The sequence below is a fragment of the Myotis davidii genome, unplaced genomic scaffold (genome assembly GCF_000327345.1).
Source record: "Myotis davidii unplaced genomic scaffold, ASM32734v1 scaffold131, whole genome shotgun sequence".
In the NCBI taxonomy this organism is placed as follows: Eukaryota; Metazoa; Chordata; class Mammalia; order Chiroptera; family Vespertilionidae; genus Myotis; species Myotis davidii.
In genome coordinates this window covers 565,747-577,433 of record NW_006282815.1, presented here as the reverse complement: position 1 = coordinate 577,433, position 11,687 = coordinate 565,747, and the positions used below count along the sequence as shown (strand labels likewise).

The following is an 11,687-nucleotide window of genomic DNA, read 5'->3' as shown; positions in this document are numbered from 1 at the left end:
TTCTGCCTTGTGGGGTGAGTTATCTCCCTGTGAAATCAAGGTGGAAAAAGAAAGTCTTACCAGTGAGACACATGTTGCGTCCTTCATGGAAACCAGGGAGAAGGAATGCACAGGCTCCCTCCAGCCTCCGTCCTGCCAGCCCCACCTGTCTCCTTGGGTTGCTAAAATGCCAGGTTGCCAGACTGGACTTGAGTGAGCATGGAGTACTGCAGATATGGTGGGCAAAGGTGTGGGAGCTTTGGGGCAGGCATGAAGGCAGGTACTTGTGTTTGAAGTCGGGGGCAGGTTCCTCCTGGCCACACCCCCTGGGCTGGGAACCAGTGGAGATCAGCGCCATCCCCCTCCCAGGTGTCTTTGTCAGGATCATGAAAATGGGGGTGGGGGAGATTGGGCTGGACCTCCAAGAGCAGGAGGGGCCAGGAATTCAGCTGGGAGGGTCCAACAGACTTGCTGAGCCCGCCCAGCAGCCCGCCCACCCTTTCATCTCTGCAGCTCCTTCCTCCCTGGCCCTTCCTTGAGAGTGTGTCTGTGGGTTGGTCTGGTGGGTTTGAGGAGGGGGAAGGAAGAGAGAGTCTTGATTGGACACAATTTCTTTGAAAATGGTCCTTTAAACAAAGGCCTGCTGGTGGTCAGACAGACAGACAAGAGCTCCAGGACCCCAAGGGAGCACTACTCTCAAGGGCTAGCACCCTGCAGCACCAGGCAAATTTGGGCGGGAGGTAACAAGAAAGGACAAGAGAAGCCCTTCCCCTCCTCCCGTGCCAGCCTCCCAGGCCCACATTCCCGAGCTAAAAGCAAGAAAGTAACCTTGAGGATTAAAGAGAAACGCTTCTTTGTTTGGGTTTCTTTCTTTTTATTTTTTTTTCTAAGCCTCTTTTCACATCTGTAGACTTTTTTCCCCCTCTTCTTGTCTCGGGGTCAGAGGAGAAGAGCCAGAGAATGTCCAGCGCAGCAGGGAACCAGACCTCCTCTGGGGCCACAGAGGACTATTCCTACGGCAGTTGGTACATCGATGAGCCCCAGGACAGCCAGGAGCTGCAGCCTGAAGGGTAAGTGGGGCCCCTGGCTCTGGCCAGCGGGCAGTGTGGCAGAGACACGGATGGGAACAGGGAAGACTGTGCAAGGGCTGCTGAGATGGGCTCTGCCATTCATCTGCTGTGTGGCCCACGGCAAAGTGCAGCCTCTCTGGGCTGGAGTCTCCTCATCAGTTACATGAGAACAACAGCCCTTGTCGATGTGTTAAGATACTTGAAGTGGGGAACTGGCCAGGCTAGTCACCAAAAAAGCACCTGTGTGGTGTGTTTAAAGTTGATTGATTCCTGGACCCCATCCTTAAAATGGGTGGCATGGCTGTAGCCAGGATGGAAAGTGCTGGGTGAGTGGTTGAGGGAAGGTGGGCCTGCCTTAAAGGGTTTACTGGGCCCTGTGGTGACCATCTGGGGTGTGGTGTTAGCAAATGTCAGATTCTCTGGGCAGGCTGAGGGAGGGAGAGGCAGAGAACCAAGGAAGAAAGGGGGGGTGGGGGGAAAACAGGACACGCCTGCTTTCTTTGGCTGGCCTCAGAATCTATGAAGTTGAGGAGGTCCTGTTCCTTTTAGCAGGAGTGCTAGGGTCAGCCAGGGGAGGGAGGCTGCCTCAACGCAGCCTAGTGTCCCCTGAGGAGGCAGGCCACAGCTGCCTTTTCCCAGACCATTTCTATATTTGTTTAGTCTGGGCACCCTGGTGGGGGAGCTGGGCCTCTCTGTGCCCCCACATGCTGTGCCCCCACATGAGAGCCCCAGAGCCCAGTGTTCCATCCCTGGCCCCATCCCCCACCTCCCTGCTCTGAGGGTTGGGGGAACTGGAAAGGTGAGGCTGGGGGGTTGCCGTGCCAGATGTGTGCACATCTGTTTTTCATCAACAAGAAACTGGAGAAGGAGAAATGTTCCTAAGCCTTCTCAGGGGCTGGGCCGTGGCCTGGCCAGCCCTGGGTCACCTGGCAGGAGTGGAGCTCCACCCAGGCCTGGAGGAAGGAGCTGTTTGTGGGACTCTGGGCTCTGCCCACAGGGAAAGCAGCTCTGCTGTCAGCAAGGGGGTGTCCCTCCTCTCCTTCTATGGTTGACCCTGCTGCACGCGTATGGAGTGGGAGGAGCAGCAGAATGGGGGGGGGGGCAGGAGCCCCAAGAGGACACGACCCTGACCTGGGTTAAGGCCCTAATGTGAAGCTGTAACCTTAAGTGCCTCCTGGTCTGGTCATTGGCTGGGGCGCACACCTGGGGCAGCTCTGTGGCTGGGTATTTAGGTATGGCTCTAGAGGACAGTTGGTGTGTGGCAGGGGCTGGGCAGTGGAGAGTGCTGCTTCTAATTTGGGAGGCATCTAGAATGCAGAGCTCCCTTTTCCCACTGCAGGGAAGAATGAAGAAGTTTGTTTGAACCTACTCACTTAGCCAAACCAAATCAAGCTGCCTGCCTCCCCTCCCCACCCCCTCAAAGTGGGAGCAGGAAGCAGGTAGCCCAGGGGAATCCCAAGGAAGTGAACTTGGGCTCACCTCGCCACCCTGTATGAGTCAGACATTCCAGGGGGATGGGGCACCAAAGCTTTGAGGAGCTCTGACAGTGGTTCCCCTCTGTGCCTCCGTGTGCCCCAGCAGGCTTGGGAGTTGGGTTGGTAGGCTCTGGTGACTGTGGCTGGGATGGACTCAATCTCCTGTTCACACTTATCCATGTGCCCCTATGGTGTCAGGGCAGGGGTGGTGAGTCTGATGGGGACGGGATGTGTCACTGGGTGTCCCATGGGCAAGGGATTGATCCGCATAAGCTGAGCTGGCCTTTTCCACCGCAGAGGTCCCTCTGGCCAGTCATGTGCCCAGCTTGACGTGTGCCTGCATGCTATCCACCCATCATCAATACTGAGCATCCCAGCCAGAGCCTGGGGACACAAATATGCCTGTGGCAGCTGCCAAGAATGTCATTCACCTCCGCACAGCTTCAAAGGGCTGCCTGGAAGGCGGAGTCAGAGGCTTTCCTCATGGACTTCCTACGGGGAGGGGTGAGGCCATGCCAGGGTCATCTGCAGGCCCTTCTGCTGTGAGTGGGGGAAGTCAGGAAGCAGGGCTCCAGGTCTCTTGGGACCTCACAGCCCCAGACCTCCCCTCAGGCAGTCAGCCTTTCCCACTCACCCACAGAGATGTGTTCTGTCCTCCCCTCTGGATGGGGCCCCTTGAGGCTCCCACTCAGAGTTGAATTCTAGAAACAGTTGTCTGGTTCTTTCTCTGTCTCCGTGTCCTTGCCACACTGCAGCCGGCCTCTGTCCCTCAGTGTTCCAGACCAAGGCTCAGATCCTTGGGCCTCATTTGATTCAGGTGCTCACCACAGTCATTCCAGAAACCTGCCTTCCCTCTGCTCTTCTCCACAGCAAGGCATGTACATTCTTCCTCCTAAATGCCTCTGAGATACAGCCTGACATTTCCACTCCCCAGCGACTATCTATGCAGAACCATTTGTAAATGCTGATATTCTACTGTTTCTGATGTACAGACATGGCAATTTCATATGGTTCACCTTAACTTCTCACCTCCCAGTCAGAGGCAGGTGCCAGAGCCAGGCTATCTCAGTTTGAATCCTGACTCTGCCATTTGACTAGCTGTGCGCTTTGGGCAATACACTTAGCCTCTCTGAGACATACCAATAGCATATACCTCTTAGATAATAACTGAGTTAATCCATGAAACAAACAGTGCCTGGCACTTAGTCAATGCTTAGTAAGTACTAACTACTGTTACTTATATTCAAGCCTAGCAACAGAAATTTCCCAAAATTGTCCTGGATGAATGGCTATCTTAGCTTGAGCATCATCTGTACACCAAAGTGTTGTGAGTTCAATTTCCAGTCAGGACACATACCTAGATTGTGAGTTCAATCCCAGTCGGGACACATACGGGAGGCAACTGATCAATGTTTCTCTCTCACATCGATGTTTCTCTTTCTCTCTCTCCCTTCTTCTCTCTAAAATCAAGAAAAAACAAAACAAAAAAACACAACAACAAAACACACACACATATTCTTAGGTAAGAATTTTTAAAAAAAAGAAATTTCCTAAAATCCTGAACACTGTCCTGTCTTTCAAACTTAAAGCAAACACCACTGCCACTGACACCTGCCCCAAGGTTCTCTTCCTCCTCTGCATCCTGTAGCACCTGCTTGTGTGTCTTCCAGGATCAAGCTCCCCACCCTCCCTGAGGTGGTGTTCCTTGTATCTGTGCCATTCTGTCTGTCCCACAGCACAAAACACCGGCCCATGAGCCACTGGCCCCTGAGAGTGTGGCTCAGTTGGTTGGAGGATCATCTGGTATACCGAAAGATGGCAGCAGGTTTGATTCCTGGTCAGGGCACATACTATCTAGGTTTCAGGTTCAATCCCCAGTCGGGACACATACGGGAGGCAACTGATCAATGTTTCTCTCTCACATCGATGTTTCTCTTTCTCTCTCTCCCTTCTTCTCTCTAAAATCAAGAAAAAACAAAACAAAAAAACACAACAACAAAACACACACACATATTCTTAGGTAAGAATTTTTAAAAAAAAGAAATTTCCTAAAATCCTGAACACTGTCCTGTCTTTCAAACTTAAAGCAAACACCACTGCCACTGACACCTGCCCCAAGGTTCTCTTCCTCCTCTGCATCCTGTAGCACCTGCTTGTGTGTCTTCCAGGATCAAGCTCCCCACCCTCCCTGAGGTGGTGTTCCTTGTATCTGTGCCATTCTGTCTGTCCCACAGCACAAAACACCGGCCCATGAGCCACTGGCCAAATTTCTGTTGCTCAGACCTCAGTCATTTGAGGGTCCGTGAGCCTAAGCCAAACTGAGCTAAGGGGTAGATGGAAGGCCCAGATGATACAAAAAGGGCCAGAGGTTCCCCAAGATAGGGCCTGGAGAGGATCCATGTGGTTTGGGGTAAGTGGGAAAATGGCCACGCTGCTCCAGGGACAGTTTGCTGAGCCTTGGCTAGCGGGGGGACAGGTTTGAGCAGGACCTAGTCAGATGCGGAGATGCACGCTGAGGGCCTACAAGGGTGGCTATGAGCTCCTGGGCTGAGAGAGGCCATTTCTCACCCGAAGCCCGACCCCATATGCTGGAGTAAGGGCCTCAGAGTTAGAAGTGGGGAGTGTAAGGCCTGAGCTCAGACAGTGGGAACCTGATTCCCTACATGGCACCTGCCCTACCCATGAGTACAGTTCTGTTTTGGAAAGATGCCAGCTCTGCCCTGGCCAAGAAGTTGCACAAAACAGACTTATTCTGTCCCTCCACCCCAAGGACAAGCCCAGCGACCAGGTTCTTTCCTGCTTCTCACCCTCTGGGATTTTCTGAGAGAAAGCAAGCTCTGGGAAGACTAGGCTGTTCCAGAGGAGTCACAGGGCTCTGAGCTCACCTGCAGACGAGACCTTGGGAGTCTTACTTCTCACACAGCACGAGGGTGCCCAGGTGGTTGGCTGAGCCTCCTGGGCAGGGAGGGCCCAGCTGCAGCGCCTTGCAGGCCTTGTCCTCACAGGCGTCCTCCCAGACTCTAGCTGGGCGAACTCAGGAGTCTCCTCCTCCCCAGAGACCAGTCCTGTCTGCTCTGCCAAGTCCAGGGCCAGCTCTGAGCTCAGGAATCCTCCCTTTCTTTGCCATGCTCCAGTTGAGGAAGCGGAAGCCTTTCTTGAGCCCATTGAGCTCTTTATCTCCACCATGGAGCCACCTCTGTACTCAGCTATGGCTAGAGTAGGTCCTCTGCCAGGCCATGGGCGCCTTTGTGGTCATTAGAAACAGAGACCCCCACTTAGATGAATGCAACTCAGTAGGCGCAGTGCTTGAGAGCAGTGCGGCCTGGATTTCAGACCACATCCATTCCCTTGGCTGGGCATCCTTGTGCAGTGTGCAAACTGCTCGGCTGTACATGGAAGCCCTTAATGAAAGGGAAACAGGAAGAGATATAAGTCCTGAAAGGCTAAGGAAGATCATTCCAGTCAGACACAGACCAAACTCAGATACCAGTGAATGGAGGGCCAATTGTAGGACCAAATACGTGATTGTTTGACATAGGCAGTATGCTCAGTCACAGTTCTGAGAAGAGGTCTGTGATGCCTGGAACAATCAGGGAGGCTTCCTGGACGAGGGGGAATCAAGTGGGTCTTGAAGGATAGGAAGGATCTGGGTGAGAAAGAACAGAGGTTCAGCCTAGCTGGCCCAATCTGTTTCTTCCGAGTCTTCTCCTGGGAGCCCCCTGTCTCCTCTAGCCCTGGAATCTCAGAGTTTGGCACAGGGCTGGGATACCATAGGAGCATGAGTGCCCTGGAATAACCTGAGAAAGCGGAACTGGGTAGGCTTGTGTAAGAGAGATCAAAGGGTTGAAGGAGATGGAGCCCCAGTGTAGATAACCTGGAACCCCAGACCTGGTGGCCTACCTGGGGAGTCCCTATTCAGGCATGACCAGCCTTCATTTGATCTGCAGGGTAGTGCCGTCTTGCCACCCCAGTGTGCCGCCTGGCCTCCTCCATACCAGCTTGGCTGTGCTGTCGGTGAGTCTAGTCCAAACTGGCTTGCAACCTGCTGCCAGCCTGGGCAACGTGACTGGTGTTCCCAGCTGGGGCTGATGAAGGGAGCACCTGGGAGCCCAAAATGTGGGCGGGGGCTCTCGCAGGGTTGGAACCCAAACCAGGATGCAGGCCAAGTCCAACCTCCCAGACTTTTGTCACCTCTTGGCCAGTCCCCAAGATGCCACATGAGTATGCACAGGGGAATGGGGGGTTTTCCCGGGTAGCAAGGCCAAGTCCCCAGACTCAGCCCATCAGGGAAGGCCTGGGCACCCCACACCCTCCACTGTGCTCTCCTTTAGGTGGTTGTGTTGCTGCTGCTGGCCCTGCTGGTGAGATGCCGGCAGCTCTGGCCCCATGGCGGACACAGCAGGTCCGGGCTGCCCAGGTTGGTGCCGTGGCCTGGGCACCCCCATTCAGGGGGCCCAGCTTGGGGGGCGATTTTTAGGTACCAGCTCTGGCCTCGGGACACTCCCTCTTCTCTCATCCTGGGGCACTCCCCATCCCCACCCAGATCTTCAGGTTTAGTCAGGATGATCAGAGGGACGGGGAGGGACCCACTCAGGTTCACCTGCTCCTGTTCCAATCCCCGAGGAACCGGAACCCAACAGGGCCCAGCTCTCGGACACAGTTTGTCAGGCGATTCATGGTCTGGACAAGCCATGATCACTTCACACCATCATGACCCTCGTTTCCCCTGAGGGTTTCATCTGGATCCTGATGCTAATGGCAGATTTCTGCGGGACTTTCTCCCCCTGACTCTTCATCCTGCAACCCCAAAGCCCGGACAGTGATGACCCCCAAGAAATGACCCTGAGGAGATGACCCTGATCACACTTATGTGGGCGACACCAAAGGGTTGGGGGGGGTGGTGGTGGGTGGAGCCCCAATGTAGGCAACCTTGCACCTCAGGCTGGGGCTGCACACCAAGGTGGGTCCTACATGCTGACTTTGTGGGGGAAACTGGGGTTTCTACCCTGACTGGGGGAGGGTTTGGGGGAGAGTGAAGCAGGATGGAGGTGTCAGGGCATGAGGGTAAGATAGACCATAGAAGCAGAGGGTCTTTGTGGCCTGACCTGAGCCAGGGAGGTGATGCCGAGGACAGCTGTGTCCTCTGTCTGCCCTCTGCCCCAGGGTCACACTCAGGGCAGGGCGTTGACATTGTGCAAGGATGTTGTGACTCCTGGAGCTCTCTGAAAGTCTGCCAGCCCAGACAGAGCAATTAGTGTGGAGGCAGCTGTTTCCTGGAGCTGCCAGGGGGGTGGAGGGAGCTGTGCTCAGGCTTGTTAGTGTGTGTGTGTGTGTGTTGTTAGTGTGTGTGTGTTTGTTGTTAGTGTGTGTGTGTTGTTAGTGTGTGTGTGTTGTTAGTGTGTGCGTGTTTAGTGTGTGTGTGTTGTTAGTGTGTGTGTGTGTTTGTTGTTAGTGTGTGTGTGTTGTTAGTGTGTGTGTGTGTTTGTTGTTAGTGTGTGTGTGTTGTTAGTGTGTGTGTGTGTTTGTTGTTAGTGTGTGTGTGTTGTTAGTGTGTGTGTGTGTTTGTTGTTAGTGTGTGTGTGTTGTTAGTGTGTGTGTGTTTGTTGTTAGTGTGTGTGTGTTGTTAGTGCGTGTGTGTGTTTGTTGTTAGTGTGTGTGTGTTTGTTGTTAGTGTGTGTGTTGTTAGTGTGTGTGTTGTTGTGTGTGTGTGTGTGTGTGTGTGTGTGTGTGTGTGTGTGTGTGTGTGTGTGTGTGTGTGTGTGTGTGTGTGTGTGTGTGTGTGTGTGTGTGTGTGTTGTTGTTGTTGTTGTTAGGCTTGTTCCTGTGTGTGTTGTTGTTGTTGTGTTGGGGGGATGTTCCCAAGTCACTTTGCCACAGGGCCCAGAACTTGATACATAGAAGGCACTCCACAAATGTTTGTGGAATGAATGGATGAAGGGCCTCCAATTCCCTATCTGGAAAGTGGGCTGGAAAGTGGGACTGGCTCTACTTCCCCAGTTTGTGGGACATGGCATGAGGTATTGGGGTACTGGGCCTGAGCAACTCCCTCATGTCCTGTCCCTGCCCATGCCCCAGCGCTGTGGACTTCCTGACTATGGATGGGCCCTGGACCGTGCCCGCTGCTATCTTTATGGTCCTCTTCAGCTCCCTGTGTCTGCTGCCCTTGGCTGAGGCCCCGCTGCCCTTCCTCACCCTGACTTCACCATCCAGCCGAGGTACCCAGTGGTGTGGGCCTAGATTGATGGGATGGGGTTGGGGTGGGAATCCGGAATATCAGAGCAGGGCTCTTCTATAGTGAACTCAGTTGCTCCCCATTCTGTTCATGAGCCACTGCCAAGAAGACACTGTCCCCTTACTTCGCCCACTGTCCCTCCACAATGCCTGAAGCTCCCCTTTGTTGGTCCCAGGTATTGGGTCAATACTGTCTTATTTGCTTCCTCTATTCTTGTGCAAACCCCACCTCCAGGATGTAGGGGACTCTCTTGTTCATGGGCACAGGCTGAGTCCCCCAGACTCAGGTCCCCCTCATCCCCCAGTGAGAATGAAGGAGGGCGGGGAGTGGCCCAGGAAGGGGTCCAGGAGAATTGACCTGAGCTCAAGAAGGTGATGGTAACAAGGACAGCTGCCATGGAGAGGCATGAGGCATGACCTCTTTAGATCATCCAGTTTTCACAATGACTCCACAAAGTGTGGACATTAGCCCCACTCTATAGTGAAGGATGCTGAGGGTCAGAGAAGGAGATAATAATAAGGTAGTAGCTTGTATATTTAGTACTAACTTAGATACTATGCTGAGCACCGTATGTAGACCTTCTTATTTTGTCATTACTAATTCAGTACTATTACTTCCATTTTACAGATGGGAAAACTGAGGCTCCAAGAGGTAACTGGCTCAAGATCAGAGAGCTGATACTAGTCAGCCTGGATTTGAACACCAGGCACTTGCCTACTGAACCACCTGAGGGACTTGGAAGATGGAGACATGAGAGAGGTCTGGGTGGACTGGATTCAGTCCACACCTGCCCCTCTATAGATATTTCTTTCTGCCCTTCTTGCTTCCAGGACCCTGGAAGATGCTGGCTCTGCTCTATTACCCTGCCTTCTACTACTCCTTGGCCGCCTGTGCCACAGTCAGGCATGCAGCCGCCCACCTGCTCGGCAGTGTGCTGTCCTGGGCTCACTTTGGTGTCCAGGTCTGGCAGAAGGCAGAGTGTCCCCAGGCGCCCAAGGTAACCACTGATTCATGAGGGCCTGGGGCAGAGGACATGGAGGAGCTGCTTATACCAGCATGGCTCCTTTCATCTCTATTTGTATGCTGGGCTTTCCTGCCACCTTCCACTGTACACGGGATTCCACTCCTTAAAACAGATGTCATTCCACACAGACCCCTATGGGGCAAGGTAGCTGGGCCAGCTGACAAGGGCTTCTAGTCTGGAGGCAGTAGGGAGGAGATAGGGGCAGAAGGGATGGGAAAGGAAGCCTGAAATCCCCCCATTGTTGATCCCCTAGCCTTCTGTTGGCCAGGCTGGAGGGGAAATGAAGACAGATAGAGGGTGGCAAGCACTGAGTAGGGGATGGTCTCAGAGAATTCCAAAACCTTACCTGGTTCACTGGCCATTGGCAAGGGATGTGAAGCTGCCCAGTGTAGAGCCCAAAGGGTGGAGATGTAGGCTTAGGAGTCGGACAACCCAAGTTTGAATCCAGCTTCATTCACTCATTCACTCATCCATTCATTTATTCAACAAACATATTCGAAGCACAAAATCCATACCAGGGACATTTCTAGACACTGGAATACAGCTGTGAACAAGGCAGACGAGGTTCTTGGCATCCCAAGGGCTGCTATTTCAGAAGGGGAGATGTAAGCAAACAAATGTACAGAATGATTCCACATGGTACTAAGTGCTTTGAGGAAACCATGTCAATTTCCTGAGACTCAGTTTCCACCCTGTAAATGGAGTTGATATTATCAATCCCTCAGGGTAGAGGTGAAGATTAGTTGGTTCCTCTGAGAGCAGGGACTTGATTGATTTTTTTTCACCACCCAGAACCTGGTATATACTAAGCTCACAATAAAAAGGATTGACTAACAAATAAGTGAGTGAATATATGAGAAGTCTAGCTCTGAGACTTCAGGGACAAACACCTCAAAGCCAGGAGGTAGGGCATGTACTTCCCTGATGACCATGTTGCAAACTGTGCATAGACAAAATTAGGCCTTTGTCTAATTTCCAGGGGCTTGTGCCCAAAGTGTCAGGAACATAGGAACACAGAAAGTGGGTATACCTGTTTCAGGCTCCATTGCAGCTCCCTGGGTGGGGAGGAGGGGGTTATATAACCTCCTCCTTTCGGTTCCTCTAAGGGCCATGGGAGTCCAAGAGCCTGGGGGAGGGGCAGGCATTTGCAGGGCCTGAGAAGGTGAAGTGGGAGTGACTGTCTTAAGTGCCCTGGTTGGGGTGGGTGATGGTGGTAGAACCAGAGCCTTTCCATGGTGCCCAGACCACCCTCAGAGTCCTGGGTGAGTTTGGAAGGGAAATGGACCCTGGCCTTCAGTTGGGCAGGAAGGCAGAAGGTAGGTGTGTCTGGTGTCTGTCTGTCCATACAGATCTACAAATACTACTCCCTGCTGGCTTCCATGCCTCTCCTTTTGGGCCTTGGATTCCTGAGCCTTTGGTACCCGGTGCAGCTTGTGAGAAGCTTCAGCCAGAGGACAGGAGTGGGCTTGGAGGTAAAGGGGCTGGGCTGGGTTCCCCCTGTCTGTTGGTCCCCTATATGTGGTTATACTTGGTGGAGGACCCAGCATAGGCCTCAGAAAAGGTTTTCCAAGTTGCTGAGTAACTGTTTAGTCCTCCCTCCTAAGGCAAAGGCTAGGCCAGGCCCTGGGATGGCACACAAGATGCCTGGGGCACTGAGCTATGTGCACAGCAAGTACTCAACAAAGGAGAACTGCATCACTTCTTGGCCTTTTGGCTAAGATCAAGTGTAGTATCTGTTCTTATCCGTTAACAAAGGAGAACTGGGCCAGAGCAGTAAGTCATAGCCCTGATCCTGAACCACTGGGATCAAACTGGAGACATGAGACAAGTCAGGAGCCTTGTCTCTGTGAGGAGCTCTGCAGAGACTGCCATGATCCAGGAAGCACTCAGGGCAGAATTGTGGAATG

The 11,687-nt window shown here is 53.1% G+C and overlaps 1 protein-coding gene across 1 annotated transcript in view; it reads left to right on the top strand.

Moving 5' to 3' along the window:
- Positions 1 to 877: 877 nt before the first annotated feature.
- STRA6 (stimulated by retinoic acid 6) overlaps positions 878 to 11,687 on the top strand; it is a 23,796-nt gene continuing 12,986 nt past the window's right edge. Inside the window, exons 1-7 of the mRNA XM_015561391.1 lie at positions 878 to 1,049; positions 6,472 to 6,538; positions 6,856 to 6,941; positions 8,600 to 8,739; positions 9,384 to 9,407; positions 9,587 to 9,753; positions 11,130 to 11,252. Of these exons, the coding sequence (XP_015416877.1) occupies positions 940 to 1,049; positions 6,472 to 6,538; positions 6,856 to 6,941; positions 8,600 to 8,739; positions 9,384 to 9,407; positions 9,587 to 9,753; positions 11,130 to 11,252 (717 nt within the window). The 5' untranslated portion in view covers positions 878 to 939. The remainder of the gene's footprint in view (positions 1,050 to 6,471; positions 6,539 to 6,855; positions 6,942 to 8,599; positions 8,740 to 9,383; positions 9,408 to 9,586; positions 9,754 to 11,129; positions 11,253 to 11,687) is intronic.